At 45.3% G+C, this 19,791-nt stretch overlaps 1 protein-coding gene across 2 annotated transcripts in view; it reads right to left on the bottom strand.

Moving 5' to 3' along the window:
* Window positions 1-19,511, bottom strand: part of FMN/FHY (riboflavin kinase/FMN hydrolase) — an 80,999-nt gene extending 61,488 nt beyond the window's left edge. The window contains exon 1 of one of the 2 annotated variants that reach the window (XM_086490542.1): window positions 19,311-19,511. In XM_086490542.1, the coding sequence (XP_086346668.1) occupies window positions 19,311-19,458 (148 nt within the window). In that variant the 5' untranslated portion in view covers window positions 19,459-19,511. The remainder of the gene's footprint in view (window positions 1-19,310) is intronic. The other variant, XM_086490556.1, reaches the window with a different exon arrangement.
* Between the last annotated feature and the right edge of the window lie 280 nt (window positions 19,512-19,791).

Here is a 19,791-nt window from a genome sequence, read left to right as displayed (position 1 = left end):
ATTCATCGCAGCAACTAACTGAGTCTTAAACGCATCATCCTCAAGTTGCCCTGTCATAAAGCCTTGTACTACTCGAGGGACATTCACGTTGACAGGTGGTACAGACTGACGTGGCCGTGAGCTCTCGCCAATCTCAAAAACCATAGGAATCTCCTGCCTGTCCTTTGGAGAGGAACCCTCTTCCATAATTCCCTTCCCCTTGTCGGCCATAGTGTAATCCCCGCGTTCTTGCACTGTGTGTCTTTACCCTGAACAATCCAGGCTCACTCTTTGAGGAAAAAGTGATTGATGTCCCGGCAATGGAACCATGAAACCGGCCCGTAGGGAGGTAGGCGTTGGCTTTCACCCGAAATTCTTTACTTTATACACACACACAGAGCACTTTGCAAAGAGAACTTGCGACGGGAGTTAACACTTGAATACACACACGGCTCGGAAGCTAGAATGCTCCGAGCAGACGCCGACAACCTGTAGGCCCCAAAATTGGCGCCCCTTTCGGTATTTCTTTATTCTTTAGGAGGGTAAATTACAAGGTAAGGTCCTAGGAATCCTTCACGTGTATCCACCTAGATACCATTTGATTTGGCCAAATTTCGGCAACATAACAGCCCCAAAACTTGCGCGAAACCAATTCCCCTGCTGGAACTCGCTTGCGCTGGCGTATACCCTCTGATTCCTGTCCAAAAACAGTAAATTCAGCACGCTGTATGTACTGGTTTTTGCCCTGTTTTCAGCGCCAAACAATCCCCTAACTGTCCTTTGCCAGTGGGGCACAATTCCCAATGATCCTGGCGTCCGTACGGCTGAAAAACAGTGAATTTACAGCGCATACACAGCGCTGATTTTGCACCTGTACGGTGAGGTTATGACCCTCACCAGTGCCTGCTTTGGAACAGCAGTTAGCTACCCCTATTCCTGCTCAAGGAGGCTCTTGCCTCAACACAAAAGCATGAACCCACACAACTGTACATCAGTCAAATGAGTAGCCCTCTTGTGGGGCATCACATAACTGCACGTAGGGGAGAGAGAGAGCAGTGTGTAGTGTGCAGGGCATCACTCCTAGCACCACACTGTACATGAGAGGGAAAGGAAGCACTCCATAGCTCTTAACATGTGACAAAAGCTGAAATGAGGCCTCTCCCAGCATAAAATTCAGCGCCACTTCTTCTGCAAGAGGAAAGTGCATGAAAATTCGACACTTGGCGCATTTACAAGCATTTGCCCGTTTCGGGCTCGCCGCTTAAAAATATCCTGACCGGTTGCCCAGTTGACTTCGCGGCAGAGTTGTAAAATGTTCCCCTAGTCATACCGGAGGTAATGACACGAACACATTTCCCGGCCCAAAATAGCAGTTCCCTAAATTTTAGGAGATGCTTCCGTTGGGCTCCCACTGGTCTTCTGACCATCTATCCTCATTGGGACCGCATCCAAAAATGCAATGTGGCCCAACTGTCGGATACTTTTTGTTGGTAGTCCCACCTTGACTTTACGCCTTAATTGAGTTCACTTCCTAGTATCCACCAACTTGCTAAGTGCGACGGGGGGACCTATATGATCTTGCTTTGAGCCTAGACATCCTCTTACCATACGAATTCCAGTGCCGACCACTTCCCGTCTGCGGGTGAATCTACCGTTCACATTGGCCATACAATGTCCGACCGTTTGCTACTTCAAAAAGAGGGTCTTAAACAATTAAAATAAACCCCATTGGAAAGAAACCAACAACTAAAGGTTAGCAGTTGCCACATCTCTATGACATGGTTAATAACTGCCACGTCCTCGTGACAGTGCCCATGTTCTCAAACAATGCCTTCCAGAAAAGACTCGTCATACGTGGATCCCTGTCACTGACAATTGACTGAGGCATCCCATGATATTTAAAGATATTGCTCATGAATATCTTGACCATGTGTTCTCGCTTTATCTTCTTCCTAACAGGAATGAAATGGGCCTGCTTACTAAACCTACAAATGATAGTCCAAATCCCATCATTTCCTGTTTGCATCCTTGGAAGATCAAAGATAAAGTCCATTGCTATACTTTCCCATGGCCTATCAGGGATCGGCAATGGCTGCAACAATCCCGGTTGCTTTTGTCTGTCAAATTTGACTTTTTGGCATACTAAGCATGATCTTACAAATGTGTCAACATCTTGACGCAAAGCTGGCCAATAGAAGAATGCCTCAACCCCGTTCACTGTCGCATCAATTCCACGATGCCCAGCATAAGGTGGAGCATGACTTTCCATCAAAATCTTTGGCCGTAACTGTTTAGTAACGCATAACTTTCCATGCATCATGAGAAAGTCATTCTTAAGCATATAGTGCTCATGATGTTGCCCATCAACAAGCTGGTCATAGATCCTTGCAAAATTTGAATCTTCAGCATATTGTGTCTTCATTTCGTCTAGTTCACAATGGTACGGAATTGACACTGCTGAAATTAGGGGCTTTCGTGACAACGCATCAACCACCACGTTCTTTTTCCCTTGCACATGCACAATCTGAAAATGGAACATTGACAAGATGTTTGCCCATCGCATGTGCTTCTCAGACAACTTCGTCTGTGTAAGAAAATATCGCAAGGTTTGATGATCCATTTGGACAACAAAATCAGCCCCTAGCAGATAGTGTTTCCAACTAGTGAGAGCATGAATTACTGCCAGCAATTCTTTCTCATAGACTTGCAAGTTCCTTTCAGTCTTCAAAAGAATTCTGCTCTCATATGCGACTACTCGGCCATTCTGCATTAGAACTGCACCAAGACTATGGCCACACGCATCACATTGAACCACAAAAGGTTTAGAAAGATCTGGCAAAATAATTACCAGATTTGAAGTCAGCTTCTCTTTCAAGTGTTTGAGCGCTAAAATTTCCTTGGCTGTCCACTTGAAAGTAACTCCTTTTCCTTGCAGTGCATGGAGTGGAGAAGCAATCTCAGCAAAATTTCGGATGAACCTCCTGTAATAGGAACATAAGCCTAGAAAGCTTCGAATGTCATGTACGGACTTCAAGTCTGGCCATGACCTAATTGCTTCCACTTTAGCGGGATCCATGCGTACCCCATCCTTTGAAACAATGTGCCCAAGGAAGTGAATCTCTTGCAAAAAGAACTCACTTTTCTTCGCATTAATGAGTAGCCTATTCTTGCGTAGCTCATTGAAAACTGCGGTCAAGTGATCCCTATGCTCCTCTTCAGACTTTGAGTAGACAATCATGTCATCAAAGAAGGTACCCACGAAGTTTCTATGTGGTCTAAAAATTCTGTCCATCATTCTATTAAATGTGGCAGGAGCATTTGTGAGACCAAATGGCATGACAAGAAACTCATAGAGACCAAATGTTGTCCTGAACGCAGTCTTATGGACATCTTCTGGTCTAATGCGTATCTGATGATACCCGCTCTTTAGGTCTATTCTTGTAAACAATGACGCTCCCTCAAGCCGATCAAGAATGTCATCTATCCTCGGTATGGGGAACCTGTTCTAGATGGTATTCTTATTCAAGGCACGATAATCAATGCACATGCGCCATGAACCATCCTTCTTCTACACTAAGAGTACAGGCGAACAAAAAGGGGATGAACTGGGCTGAATCAGCCCCTTCTCTAAAAGCTTGTTGACCTGACCCATAATCTCTTTCTGCTGGGCTGCACTAACCCTGTATGGTGGTCTATTCGGTGGACTAGAACCTGGCACAAGATCTATAGTATGATCCTCAGGTCTCTCAGGAGGTAACTCCCCTGGCAAAGAGTCCGAAAAACAATCACTGAAACCACTCAAAAAAGTTGACCTGTCTTTATCTAAGGTAGACAAATTAGATACAACTTGAGGTACTTCTTTGGCAAAGATCAAGTACGCAGAAAGATGATTCTTTATTACAGATGAAATAGCAGAAGCAGAAACAACTGGAACAGACTCGCCTTTAAGCTTTACATCAAGGACATGAGTCTTTCCTCTATGTACAAGGGTAATCTTTTTGTTGTAAGTATCCACCATAGCATGCAACTTGTAACACCATGGGATACCCAATAACACATCACAGCCCTCAAGCGGCATAATATGAAATTCTTCCGCATCCACATAGCTCTAAATGTGCAGACGAAGCTTTCCCAAAATGGGAGTAACAGGCTCTGAATGTCCTGGGCATGCCAAACCTGCTTCGCCTGTCATACCCATCTCCTCTGCACGAATGCCCAACTTTGATGCCAATTCTGGTGATATGAAATTTGCACGGGCTCCTGGATCAAAGAAAACCAGCACTGTCTGGTCTCTAACTTTGCCCCAAGCTCTGCACAGCTCCGTGGCATCTGTGTTTGGCTGATCTCCAACCAAATCTGGAACAAGTCCTGCACTCGGCTTTGGCTTCTTCCCTTTATGGTCTTACTTGTCATCCTTATCCTTTGACTTCTTCTGTGGGCACTAATTTGCAAAATGTCCTTCCTGTTCACAAATGTAGCATTTCTTGGCCTCCCTAAGAGCTTTCCTTTCTTGAAAAGTTTTGCCAGAAAAATGCCTTTTTTGTCCTTGTCCTCGTTCCGAAGAAGATTTAGACTGCTTCACGTATCAGCTTCTTCAGTGGAGGGCTTCTTTGCAGGAGACTCAGAAGGCTTTGCTGCAGCATTGCCCTTGGCTGAAAACTGTTTGCCCTGGGCCCCTTTCTTGTGGCTATTAAATCCATCGGAATCTCCCTTCGACAGATTGTTGGCCACTCTTGCATTCTCTATCAATTGAAACATATTCATGACAGTAGTCTTTGTGCAGTAGTCCCTGATTTTCTTGGGCAATCCGCAACAGTACTTCTCAATTTGTTCTGACAAAGGCACAAACCTGTAAGAGGTAACTAGCAACAGTGCGGCCCAAAACCGTTTATTGTACTCTTCCAGATCCGCACACTGTTTAGCATTCAACTCGTGCCATTCCGTCATTACATCCACTTCAAAAGTGTTTGTCAACCATGCAAGCGCAAAAAGTTGTTTGAATTGGACCCACGTTGTTGGGGCTTGACCTTGGTTCAACAATGCGGTCCACCATTGAAGCGCATTCCCTTTCAAGAAAGTGGCAGCCTTGCGTATCTTTGAAGATTCCGTGAAGTTGCCTCCAGCATAAGCTGCATCGAACTACTGTATGAAGGTCAAAGCCTTTAATTGGTCCTCAGTTCCTCTGAAAGTTTCAAACTTCACTCCCACCCCACCTTCCTTGTAATCCTTAGGCTGACTCAAAGGAGCCACATTATCATAAACAGGTGCCTGTAACAGTGGTGCTCCATGAGTGTTCATTCCAGCACTTGCATCAACTGTTTCCCCTGTCATATCTGCATTTTGTACGTATGGCTGCGAAAAAACAGCCATACCAAATTGTGTTCCAGGCACTCGAAATTGGCCATAGGCACCCTGAAAACCTGGTTGGACACCCATGTTCGCGTACATAGGGTTACCCATGCCTGTTTGCATTGTCTCGAACACATTCCCTGGCATATAACCTGTGGAAGGTCATATAACCTGTGGAAGGTCCAGCCATAGCTTGAAACACTGAACCACCTCCAAAATAACAAGGATAAGTATTAGGTAATGGAAGGGTCTGACGCATAGCCTGTTCATTGCTCCGTTGACCATTCACAAACGGTTCCTGTCCAGCTAAAGCAAGTTGCTTTGGATCATTGGACACCGCTAGTTGCTCAACCACATGGGCTTTCCCTCGAGCATCATGAGTCCTCTGCGCATTGGAAATCTCCTTTTCCTGCAACGGCTCAGTCATGCCCTGTGTAGGAGACTGAAAACCCTCTGTCGGAGCCTGTAAGAATTCCTGCATCCTTGGGTTGTTAGCCAACTGCTGAAACATGTCCATGCAACAACGCAGTTGAGTTCTAAACAACCTGTCCTCTTCTTGAAGAGTTGAAGGAATTTTCTCTGTGCCATGTGAGGAAGATCCCTCTTCAGGTACTTGGTCTCTCTTCTCTGCCATATCGACAAGCTCTGTGTTGCTTTCACCCACAACAATCCACGCTGCACTTTTTGAAGAAAAAGTGACTATCCCGGCGATGGAACCATATAACCGGCCCGTACAACGTAGAGGGCGGTACTATTTCAATTACCTGATAACTTTACACAGAGCACTGAGAAGGGAAGAGAACACAGTTGCGTCCAGCGACTAGAATGTCACTGCGCACATGAGACCGACACCCTGTAGGCCCCAAAGACTGGCGCCCCTTTCGGTATTTCTTTATTCAAATTAAGGTAGACAATCCGACCACTTAGCACAAGCTTTCACAAAGCTGTCCAAACCTGGCGAGGGCTAAAAACGCAGGTTTTCGACCGGATTTCGACAACATGATGGCACAAAAACCCTTGTAGGTCAAAAACACCTGTCTAGGACGGATTCCCTCGATATCTGGAAGCTTTCTGGTGAGCTGTCACAGAAATTCAGCGGGCTGTAATTCTCTGTTTTTCACTGCCGGGAGCCCAAAAGCCTGTGCACGCATCCCAAGGCTCTCACGAGGCTCCCCCGATGTTCCCTTGCAGTTTAGGTGCGAAACCCTAAACCTGCAGAAAAACACAGCAGGCTGTAATTCCCTGTTTCGGATCGTTTTTAGCGGAGCGAACACGCCTACGCGTGTCCTAAGGGCTCCCGCACGCAATGGGACAGTTCCAATGTGAATTGGACGAGTTTTCACGCGAGAAAACTCTCCAAACTCGCAATCTTTCGTGATGGAACTGTGCGTACCTGTGGGGGATTAGCAATTAGCTAATCCGGTTCCTGTTCAGAAGGCTCTTGCCTTGGCAAACGCGCATAAACCCCCAGAACTGTACATAGGTCAAATGAGAAGCCCACTAGTGGGGCATAACATACTGTACGTAGGGGAGAAAGAGAGCAGTATGTGGCGTGCGGGGCATCACTCCCGTCACCATACTGTGCATAGAGGGCAAGGTAAGCATTCCATAGCTTCTGTACCTACTGCAATCCACCTGAGGCTGAAAATGGCACCCCCTTTGTTGATATGCAGCTCGTTTTTGCCTCCCAGAGTGGCAGAATCGCTCACAGGCTGACACGTCGCCCAGTTTCCGAGTTTGGGCTTTCCCTGCTAAAAATATCTCAACTGGTACGTCAGTTGACTTGGCAGCAGAGCAATAAAATGTTCCCCTTGTCATTCCAGAGCTAATGACACGAACACATTTTCCGGTCAAAAATAGCAATTCCCTAAATTTTAGGAGATGCTTCCATGGCGTCCCTATCGGTCTCCTGACCATCATTGAAGACTACCATTTGACCAACATCTACAATGTGGGTTAATTTACTGGCCCCTTTCAACTTATAAAGTTGCAGTGACTTGACGAGTGGCCCAAATTCCAGTTTGGCGCACACGAGCTTCCATACTCATCAGAATTCAGTGCTAACTGGCCCGGGTAGTCCCTGTCTGACCGACCTAGATCCCCGATGTGAGAAACCCATTTGGCTGCAGCCGTTTCACACTGGCCATGCAATGTCCACTTGCACCTTTTCAAGGGTTTTGGGACAAACAAGTAAAAATAAAATAAATATATCTAATACTTATTTACGGAAGGCAACAGGAAAAATACACCTCCTGGTGACAGCAGGAATATTGTCTCTCCAAGCAAGTCTCTACCATGCAAGAGCTTATGGACCATGCCGCGGTCGGCTACAAGCTCATGAAAGGAAAGTTGAAGTTTACCATATAGAAGAACCTTCGGCCACTAACCAAAACTCCCGGCAACAACGAACAAATTCTCGGGAATCCCGTGAAAACCAACCTCAACGGCCTCGTCTGACACAACATCAACGAGACACCTTGTTACAAGAAGGCCGATGCTTCGAATGTTTCCAAACAAGGCATACGTTCAATACATGTCCTGAGCGAGCCTCGACGTCCTCAGTGCAACCTTCTGCTCCCACCACAGACAGATCCCCGCGGCCACCTCCAGCCAAGAAGGCTAGACCTGCTATTGGACTAGTACCCGATATTTATGGTATACACCTCGAGAGTTTTAATGAATTATGCAGAGCTTATGGAAAAGTCAACAGCTTGAAAGCCCTTATTTTCTTTGACCCCGGAGCTATGGAGAACTTCATTCATCCAGAATTCTTGAAGCAGATGCACTTTGATTATGATGCAAAGGGTGGAGAAATTGAAGTTGAGCTAGCCACGGGGCAAACTCAGAAAGTGGTACTGCTCATTGGTGCACTTCCAGTGACTATACAAGATTATCCATGGAAAAGCCGATTTCCACATTATGAAGTTGGGCAATTGCGACGTTCTCTTGGGCATGCCCTGGCACGACAAGAATGATGCAACTCTCGAGGTCCGAAACCGAACCATCACCATGATGCAGAAGGGCAAGCCCGTTGTCCTCAAAGTTCGGTTGTCCGAACAAAAACCCTGAATGACCTCTCTAGTTGTTTTCTAGTTAGATACTTTTTATTTGTGGGGGAGTGACGAGGTAGTCGTTGAGTAGCTTCATACCGCAGACAGTTTGTCTCGGGGGAGTGCTCAGCGACGCTGTTTGTTGTGTCTTGTTGCATTGTGATGTGCCAAGCACTGAATATTCCTAATTGGGTGAGATTGCCTGGGTATGTAATTTTAGTGCATCAAGACACCCGCGGAAGATCAGTATGGTCTAGGTGTGATGGCTAATTTTCTACGCCGGAATATCAAGAGTTCTGATCCGGACGAAAGGAGAAGCTAACTCCTTGATCAAAAGAGCCAAAAAGAGAAGCTAACTCCTTAACAAAAAGAGCAAACTGATTGTCCCTCGGAATGACCCTCAGAAATTTTTGAGCTAACTTGAGTTGTTTTGCAGATATGCTGTAATCGCGGACGATTACTCTCTTTCAAGAAGGGGAGATGTCACAAACTGCTGACGTGTCAAAGCTTAAAGAATGGAGCCAACTTACAGATTTCGGCCGAGGGGCCTAAACCCTAATAAGAACAAGTAACAGAAGAAGAAGTCCTACCAACTTATGGGGACCCCGTCCGATGGGACCCCAAGTGACATAAAAGGAAAAAAATAAAGCAGGACCCACACACACACACACACACACACACACAAGAAATTGCGCAAACTGACGACGTGGCAAGATTTTCGAAAATTGCGCTGGCATGATGAAGCGGCATGCTGTACAAAATTCCGCGTTATGCGTTGGCTGATGACGTGGCAGGCTGTACTGATTTCCATAAATTATGCTGACAGCTTTTGGCATTGCTTTTTGCACCAAAAGCTTTTGAGTTTTGAAGGCTTTTCACTATAACTGCTTTTCACGCCAAGGAACTTCAAATATGAGGTTAGGGCTCATTCTCTAGCATGCTTCCTTGAGAAGGTGCAGAGTCTGGAGTACCGGCTTGTACTGTGTTGATGCAATATAAAGAAATACCGAAAGGGGCGCCAAGGTTTGGGGCCAATACTCTCTGGGGTGGAATTCTACCACTCCATGTCGCGTGTCGTCTCTCTCTCTCAGTTCAATTGTTAATGAAGCACTAAAAGTCTGTTCAGTCTGTTCTTTTCTATTGGCACGTGGTGCCCGTCTTGTGACAGAGGATGGCGCGTCCCTTTCCTTCAATTGGGCCGACTTCCAAGACAAGCTCAAGGCGCGGTTTATGCCCCCACAGTACCTAGCACGGTTGAAAGACGATTGGCCCAATCTCAAGCAAAATGGTATGTTAGTTATGTTTTTCTCTAATAGTGTTTTGCAGCTCGGCACCCAATTACGCAAATCGGATGATGAGAGAAAGGAGGCTTTCATTTTTGGGTTGGACGACTATATCAAGTTTGATGTCGAAGTCCTTGACCCAATCGATCTCAACAAGGCGGTAGCGATTGCTCTCGCACAGGAGATAAAGCACAACAAAGGAAAGCCTAAGGAAAACAAGACTTCCGCAAGTACCTCTGAGACTTCTCAGAACCCTCAGAACGGTAAGAATGGTAAGAACGGTAACTCTTCTAACCAATCTTCCAATAGTCTCTCAGAAAAAACCTCTCCAAATGAACCTAAGGGTAAAGCTAACACAATTGCTAAACCTAAGCTCACTCCATATGAAAAGGCAAAACAAGGGATTTTAGGAGGATACATCACGTCGGAAGAACAAAGCATTTATTCTAAGGAAGGTCGTTGTTTTCATTGTCACATCAAGGGTCACATAAAAAGAACATGTCCTAAGCTTGAATCTAATGAAACTAAAGAACCCACAGAACCCACTTCCTCGGTCAATGCAAAAATGAGATCACGAGTGTGACCCAAGACACTCATGATCCTCCCATTGAGGAGTCTCTCATTAAGTGTTATGGTCATGTGAAGGGTCAGCGTTTTGTTATTTTGTTTGACCCAAGCCAGTATGCATGATTTGATTAGTGACTCTCTTGTCGAAAGAGCCCGCTTGGAGGTTCGCAAGACATCTCCTTTCGAGGTGTCAAGCTTCTCTCCCGGTATGGACTCTCTCGTCACGCAAGAGTGCCTTGATGTTTTGTTCATTGTTCAACAAGTGTCCTTCCGCAGAAAATTTGTAGTCTCTCCTCTTTCAGGATGTGATATGCTTTTGGGCATTCGATGGTTTCATGAGCATAACCCTCTCATTGATTGGGCGAAAAATACGTTCATTTTCAATGCCAAAAGCGACTATCCCCTTAGCATTCGTGGAGAGCAAGTTGTTCATTCTTTATCTCTCATTTCTAATGTGCAGGCGAAGATTGCAAAGAATCCGAAAAAGCAGACTCTCAGTCTCTTCTTCCCCCAAGCATGACACACATGATTTGCATGATAATGATAAGCATGATGATTTGCATGATCAAGATGTAATTACTCACAAGCATGATGATTTGCAAGAAAAAGATGTGATTGTTCACAAGGATAATGGTTTAGTCGATGCTTTTTCTAGCGAAGCTAACCTCATTGCAGATTCGAACAATCACAAAGAACCGATCTCGGCTTTCAAGTCGAGGTCCTAAGAACCCCCACAAGAAGATTCAATCAATCACGAAGAACCAACCTTGGCTCTCAAGCCTAGGTCCATAGAACCCCCACAGGAAGTATTATGTGTTCGAATGATTAGTCAACACGCATTGTTCGAGTGTTTCATTCGTGATGCTTTCCGGTATTTTAGTCACCGTCCTTATGTGATCCCTTTTCATAAGCATGACATATTGCACGATGAACACGATTCACTCATGAATGAGCACGGATGTATGCGGATTACTCATGAAAAGATGAAATGTTTGCACCCAAGGAATTCACATTCCATGTCTCTTCCTTGGCATGACACAGTTTCCGAAAGAGCACAAGAAGGATTGAACATCAAGCATAGGCATTTTCATTGTGTTTTGCCACAGTTGATTAATTTAGATCACAAAGTCAAGATTTGACCCCATTGTTTGCGTGTGTATTATGAACGGTTTGACACTCCGTCTCTATGTTCATCTCCATTGCATGCACAGTTTTTCGAAAGAATCATCTTTTTCCAGTCACTTTACATGGAATGGGTATGTTCATGTTTTTGTGTTGGAAGTGGTTTCAAGAATTTTCAGCCTCAAAGATTCTTGAAGAAGGTAGACGCATGACTATAGACGAAGTTGAAGCATTGAAGGAGCCACAGATGACTTTGTATCACTTTCGGCACGGCCCAAAGAAGCAAGCGTTGCACACCTTTATGAAGTTCAAGTATCGCATGACCCACGCATCAGAGTGGGCCGGTGAAGAGTCATTCCCAGGATTCCAGGCGTTGTTGGGGATCTCCCTCGACGCCATACAGTTCAGTATCAGTACCTCACTTTGAAAAGGAGGGGATGTCACGTCCACATCTAACCCTATGTGTACGTGGACAAGCTACTTCATGACATGGGTTGAGTTCAGTTAGATTAAGCAGTGTTCTGGCACTTTTGTGAGTCTGTTCGCAGACTGTGCATGTCCAGACACTTAGAGTAGATGCATATCCTCTAGTTGCACACAGCATGACCATCAGATTTTCATCAGAACCCATCAGGAGCATTTTTACAGTGCATAGACCTATTTTCCCTATTTCAACCAATTTTCACTTATTATTTTTAAGCGACTTTTGTTGGGAACTAGGTAGGGTAATTTTAGCAAGAAACTATATAAGAAAACCTAGCGCTAGCACAATTTGGCAGAAGAGACAGTAGGAACACAACATTCAACAGGCACCTTCTCAGCAAGACTTCCCCCGTAACAAACCTAGCGTTTTCAGCCATCTGCAAGGCCTAGCGTTTTTGCATGACCACAGCTAGCCTGGCGTTTTTGCATTGAAGATCAGCCCCGACGATAGCAAGATAGCAGATCAAGGAGCCTAGAGTTTTGCATTTACAAGACAACCGGCGTTAGCAGAACAGCCCAGATCAGCCCTAGCGTTTTTGGTTTGCAGATCAGCCTCGGCGATTTGTAGATTCATCGCAACAAGATCACCAATAGCATCAGCGTTTTCAGTTTTCAGCATCAAAACTCCGCAGTAGAACCCCCGAACCTCGCAGATCTCACCTTCCCGTAGTAGATCCTCGCCGCATGGTCAGATCCAGCGTAGTTTGCAGTTTCAGCCCGGAAAACACAGATTTCAGTATCTACGTTTTCAGCGCATCGTCGTTGCATCGTCGCCATCGACATTGTCACCGACATAGAGTCAGAATTCAGCAGATAAAGATTTGCAGACTTCAGCCATTAGTATTTTCAGATTTCAGCCCGTCTCATCGTCATCGTCATCGACATCATTGGCAAGTCCAAGCATTGTAGAGATTTGTGCAATCAATAGTAGACCGCTCTCGCCATAGAGAGTGGGGCCTTCGGAGGAGGGTTTTGACAACATTCTGGTGTCGTATTCTTCTCTCTCTATCTCTCAATCTCAGCACCTTCATTCACAATGTTCACCACTTTGTTTGTGTCCATTGCACTCTCGCACTAAAGGATCGGAAGGCTCTCCCTTCCATAAGTAAAAGGGACCTTGAGCACAGTTCGGAGCACTCATCTTGAGCAAAGTTCAACATTCACTTCCGCTGCACCTTACAGTGACACTTATGGATTCCAAGAAGATTCAGTCCACTTTGTCTGCATTTGCTGATGCAGGAGGAGACCACGAAGAAGATTCAACCGAATTAACAGAGGAAGAGTACGCGCCACCTTGGCTTACTCAGTACGAACTTCAAGGGATGGAACGTCGACAACAGGTTGACGAGTGCACGAAGCAGATGATTAAATTTGCGACGATCCTAAGTTTGCAAAACTTTTGTCTCAGCAATCCATCGCAAAAGTGCACACCTAGTGGCAGAGAGCCACAGAACCACCAATCAAACCGGCAATCAAGAAACCTCCTTCTTCGTGGATGTTTATAGAACAAGAATTACAGGAGATGGTTAAGACAGAGATCAGTCGGCTTTCGCATGCAAATCAATCCAAAAAGCGCAAGAAGGGGACTGACTACCCTGGTTATTTGGGTTGTCAATCTTCTTTTGCATCTGCAAGAAAGAAAAAAAATTCAAAGAAGGTGGACAGTCGATTAAATTTGAATCCTTTTCTGGGTTCCGAGATGCTCCGAGCGCTTTGGCCTTCATTCAGCAGTTTGACATAGCTTTGTCTGGAGAGCACTACTCAGAGCACTCCAAGATAAGGAGGGTTGCATCTTTTCTTAAAGGCAATGCTTGAACATGGTGGTCCACTCTTCTTTTAAGGAAGGAAGCTCCAATCAAGTGGTTGTAATTCAAAAGGCTCTTTATTTCTTACGGCCTGACTCGGAAGTACGAACGAGATATACGAACCGCTTGACACCATCATTGGATGACCAAGGGAGATTCTTTGGATGCTTGTTGCGAGAGATTTTGGGACTCTTTTCTACCAACCTCTTCATTTAAGAAGGTCTCTTTGTGGACGACTTTGTACGCAGATGTTTAGTATGCCAGAAGGTCAAGTTCAACAGGCATAAGGCACAGGGATTGTTACAGCCTTTACCCTTTCCCACCCGCCCCTAGGAAAGTATTGCTATGGATTTCATTTTTGATCTCCCGAAGACACAGAGTGGGCATGATGGCAATTGAACTGTCATCAACAGATTCAGCAAGCAAGCTCACTTCATTCCAGTGAAGAAAACAGTCAAGCCGAATCATTTAGCGAGACTATTCATTGCACATATTTTCAGACTACATGGCATGCCTGAGACAATAGTTTCTGATAAAGACCCCTGATTCACAAGTTTGTTTTGGAGGGTTTGGGAGAACATTGGCACACGGTTGCAGTTCTCATCATCTTTTTACCCGCAGACAGATGGGCAATCTGAGATGCAAATTCAGTTGTACTAAATTTATTGAAGTCTTACATTTCTGATCAGAAGACTCAATGGAAAAAAAAATTGCCCTTGGTGGAATTTGCCTACAATAACACGATCCACTCTTCGACGGGGACGGCGCCATTCGAGATCATTGAACATGCTCCAAAGGTTCCACCCTCCCTTAGCACGAAAGATAAAATTTTTGAAGCCGCCCAATAAATGATGTCTCCTTTACACTGAAGCTACGCGATACTTGGAAGACTCACAATGCATTTCATGTGAGTCTATTGAAGCCTTTTAAAGACGATGTGCCCGATGACGGGGAGCTTGATGAGAAACCCGAAGTGGAGGAAAGCGAGGAGATACTCGTTCCAGAACAGATATTGGCACACATAGACAGAAAGATAAAAGGTAAAGTGATTAGGCGGTTCTTGGTTAAGTTCAAGAACTATCCTGTATTGGATGCGAAGTGGATGGAGGAGGAGGACCTAGCAAATACTCAGATTTTGGAACTTTATCTTGAAACATTCCGTTTCGCATAGTCTACTCCGATAGAACCCCGACTTCAGCGAGATGAATCTAGTACAGTGGGTTTGCACAAGACTCCGCTCCTTTGTCAACGGATTACCCCGAGTTTGAATAGAGTCACTGATGTCCCCTTTGGGTTTCAGGGATACTAAAGGGCTAAGTACTATTCTGTTGTATGACTTTATAACTCGAATTCCCGAAAATGAAATTGATTGATTTGTACTTGACCTGTTTGAGTGCAGGAATTGAAAGACGAAATGACTGCAACATTTCGGTCTCATAAATCTCTATAGACATGATTGCAATAAGGATTAGTTAATCGGGCATCCGTGACGTCCTGACTAGATCTAGATGCAATTACTAAATACGTTGCCGATTGATCATGGTCTGAGATTTGGTATGAATTTGTATGTGATTTGTCATGTGATGTCCTGTGATGTCCTGTGATGTTCGTGATGTGACTTTCGTCTTGTCTTGCACAAGTGCTAGATGTGTCATGGCTAGTGCGTCGGTACTAACAGTCAATGTCTACTAAGACAGTTCATGGCCTCTATCTGTTTTGCAAGCGTAATCGAGGGCGATTACAATTCTTTCAAGGCGGGGGTATGTCACAAACTGGTGACGTGGCAGGCTCTCGAACACATACTGCTGGCAAGCTCCGTAAAATGCGCAAACAGACTGACGTGGCAAACTGTACGGACGTGCGCAACCTGTGCTAATTGCTGACGTGGCAGATTTTCACAAAACGCGTTGGGTTGCTGACGTGGCAGTACGTACGGATCTCTGCAAATTACGCTAGCTGAATTTGGCAGCTTTTGGGAATAATGCTTTTGAATTCGAGAAGCTTTTGATTTAAAGATTTTGGGGCTCTGCTTTTGGGCATCCCTTGTAAGAATAAGTAAGCACCAGGGGCTCACTTCTCTGGGCATCTGGACGCAAAGACAGAGAGTGAGCACCCGCGGGCTCTTGTACTTTGCACACAGATTAATATAAAAGAAATACCGAAAGGGTGCTAGTCTTTGGGACCAATACCTCTTACCACAGAACTACGCTAGGACGTGTCGTCTTTTTGTGAAATGTTTTGAAGTGAATCTCTGCTGTGTCGCGGTAGAATCTTGACTTGGAGTGTCCAAGTTTGTTACATCAGGTACAAAGTTGAGGGGAGCAACACCAAGGTGTATCCAATTGGTGGCTACTTCTCGGGTGTCGATGGTAGCTTCTTCATCGACTTCGTCTCACTATTGATGTCCACTATGAGCTGCACAGAGGGTGTTAAGAGTTTTGGCATCTCAAGTGAATTGCCCGATGTGATCCCATTATTTAGTTTGGCTTTTAGATATTTATTTACTTATTTATCAAAGTCTAGGTAGGACAATTTACTGAGGTTCCTATATAAGCAACCCTTTGCCTTCATTGTATACACATTCAGTTATTCATTGCCAAGGTTGATTGGTTCAGGAGACTCTCTCGTGCTCACTCCCCTTGGTCTCTATGCTTCCGCATCGTCGACTTTGACAACTAGGTCGTTGGCTTCCCAAAAAAATCTCATCCAACAATAAATATTCAGTGGATGGCACATTACAATACAACACAAATGCTCACATATGCATGTTACAAGATATAGAAACATAAAGTCGTCAATGAACACTCCCCTTGCAAATAACCATCCATGTCCGGGCCATGAGATGTTCAACGACTCCCTCATCACTCCTCCCACATAACCTAACAAAGTTCGGGCCAGGAGATATAGAGGCCTTTTACAGCCAAACGCCCCAAAACCATAGTAACAGGGGACGCCCTTTTTCGGGCTTCCCGTCCCCACTTTTCCGTCCCCACTTGCCGTCCCGCTCTCTTTTTTACACTAAAAATCCATTTCAGCCCCGTCCCCCGTCCCCCGTTCCCCCGTCCCGGAATGCGTCCCTTGTGACTATGCCCAAAACCACAGCCTACATCGTTTGGAGGTTCAAGCATACAACCAAACGCTCCCCAAACATCCCATCTGTGTCATTCGGAGGTTTTCTATCGTACAACAAAACCTCCCCAGATACGTCTTCGTCGTTCCGAGGTTCAGACAATACCAAAACAGCATTTCTAACTAATCCACCTAGAGTAAATCACCAATCATTGAAAAGAAAATTAAAACCAGAGTCAAACAATTCAAATCGGCACCAATATAGGTTCAAAACGGATACCATCCATTTCAAACAATTTCCAAACAAGATCACCAAACAAAATTCCAAACAGATTCAAACTTAAAAAGCAATTTCAACATCGGTCGAGCTCGAAAAGTCGATTAAAACACGCACCAAAAAATAGGGTTAGGATCCTTCCATAAAGTCATAGTCGACCGCAACATGGTCCATAAGCTCTTGAATAGTCGAAACAGGCATCGACAGACAGTGTTCCTGTGGCAATGATGGTAGCCCCAAGATATAGCAATCACACTAAGTCTCCAAGGTTATCAGCTCGAGAGGAGACACCTGTTGAGAGAAGTCCAAAGATCGCAAGATGTAATCTGCTAGGGTTTCCGTAGCAAGCATTTTAGGATACCCCACTCTACCAGAAGCTGCACTCCGAAGGAAGATGTCTGAAGGCATATAACTTCGGGTAAAAATATTCTTGAAACCTTGCCAAGTCCTTGAGGTAGCTATAGACATCCACCATTGCATGGCACTACCTCTGAGAAAAACAGCGGCTCAAAAAACCTTTAATCCTTCTCTTGCCAGTGATCTTTATGGCTTATGCCCTGAAAGACAGAGTGATGTAGACGGGACCACGTCCGATGCGTGGAGTAAGGGTGAGAGTGACTAATTAGTCCGGGGTTAGGCCATGAAGATTCTTTAAGAAAATTTCCAGTAAACTTTGGAAGCGCCACCTTGCTCTGTCTGCTCTTTGGTAGGACCAGTATGCTTTCAGAAAAGCACACACCTCTAAAGCTTTGATACCACTGTAATCTCTTTCGGCGAGCGATCGGATGGAAAGACAGACACAGCAGCAATCTACACACTTGACAACACTTTTAATACTTCAAAACAACTGGAAAAGAGAGAGAGAAGACGACACGGCACGGTAGAGTTCCGAGCCAAGACGCGTTGGCCTCAAAGACTAGCTTTTGGTATTTCTTTATCATTGTTGATTCTCAATAATAAAGACTGGCGTCTCTTTTGGTATTTCTTTAATATTGATGATTCGCAAAGTACAACAACCGGGGAGCACCTCCTCTGCAATCGACGCATTGAAGAGTGCCAAAGAGGGCCCCCAAGGCTCATACATAAAGTCCCAACGCCTAAAAGCATCAAATATGAAAAATTAACCCCAAAAGAACACTTTCCTAAAATTTTGAGATTTCCTTTAACATCGCCACGAATTTCGGGATGTTCGTACAGGCACCACGTCATCATATTTTGAGCTCACAAACATGTCTGACTTTGTTTCGACCATTTTCGGGCGCTTCAAACAAGTTTTCTTTGACTTTTAGGGTTTTTAGGACCCTCGGCCACTAATCTATGGGTTGGTCGAGAAATCCTTCTGCCTCTCTTCTTCTCGGTTTCAAGCCCCTCGGCTGGGATCTATTCCATTGGTTAAAACTTGGTGATAACTCTTCTTTAAAAATAGGCAACTCGGCAAGAGTTTAAAAGTTGGTAAAACATCTTTTACTGCTTCTGCTTCTTCTACTGCAGGTTGGCTCCATGCTTCAGTGGCTTGACATGTCATTAATTTGAGACAACCGTGGTGTTGGGGGGCGAGAGAGAGAGAGAGAGAGAGAGAGAGAGAGAGAATGTGAACAAGCCCTGCGAGCACACTCTGCACAACCCATCTACCTAAGTGGGGGCACCCACCTCCCCTACACAAGGGTGGTCCAAATTTGGCGGACTACACTCCAGATACCCCACACACACCCCATAAATGTGAAAAAATGAAGAGTCACGTGCAAAAAAATAGTGTGGCCACTAACAAGGCCCAGTGGTGGGAAAACCACACAGAAACTATAGAACTCCCATGACTTCTAGACACTAGTAGAACCTCACAAGGCTTACAAAATGAAGAGTCACGTGCAGAAAAATAGTGTGGCCACTAACAAGGCCCAATGGTGGGAAAACCACACAGAAACTAAAGAACTCCCATGACTTCTAGACACTAGTAGAGCCTCACAAGGCTTACAAAGTAGCCCTCACTCACTAGATCTCGATGGGAAACCCAAGACATGACCTCCAGAAGTTTGACAGTAATGTTTATATCACTGCAAAAATTCCAGTTGCCTAACAAACGTACTAATTTCCTAGCGTATAGCCTTGATGCAATAACAGCTCACCAGTGCAGTATCAACCCACACTCTCAGGTTTGATTCTTATGTTGTGCACCTCTTCGTGCGTTCAAACACACAGGTCATTCCAAAACAGTGAAGTTTAAATTAAAGAGCACCCATGGATCAAGTTTATCTACTGCGCTTCTGGTGGATGTATAATGCTCTCTCTCTCTCTCTCTCTCTCTCTCTCTCTCTCTCTCTCTCTCTACCAGTGTCAATGAGGGTGTCGTCGAGGTCGAAGATAACGTGAGAGACTGCGGTAGCGGAAGCAGACATTCTTCTACGATGAAGACGTGCTAGATTAACAGGAAGAATGGCGGTCCACCTGCGCGTCAAAGTGACGCTGCTGCGGAGCATAACCTCGCCTGCACATGCTCAAAAAGTGTTCCGAAGCTGCTGCGCACATATTCTAGTCATCTATAGTCATTGTCCGTCGATAGGACACGCAGTGGAGTTAGAGCCGGGTCCCTTATATCATTAACTAGTACGGCCGGCCGCCCTCTGCGGCCTCTCCTCGTCGATAAAGCACACGGGGTGCACTCGAGGGATCAATGGCCCGAGTGCATCCCACCGTTGGATCACAGCTGGCTGAGAAAAAAAAAGCGCGCCGCCTATCCCACTCCCGCCTCGAGCTCGAGACCCCTTCCCACCCACTCGCAGACCTCAACCATCCCGCCTAACGCGCCTCCA

This window comes from Adiantum capillus-veneris, chromosome 2 (assembly GCF_014529385.1).
Source record: "Adiantum capillus-veneris isolate H3 chromosome 2, ASM1452938v2, whole genome shotgun sequence".
In the NCBI taxonomy this organism is placed as follows: Eukaryota; Viridiplantae; Streptophyta; class Polypodiopsida; order Polypodiales; family Pteridaceae; genus Adiantum; species Adiantum capillus-veneris.
This window is presented reverse-complemented; position numbering and strand designations above follow the sequence as displayed.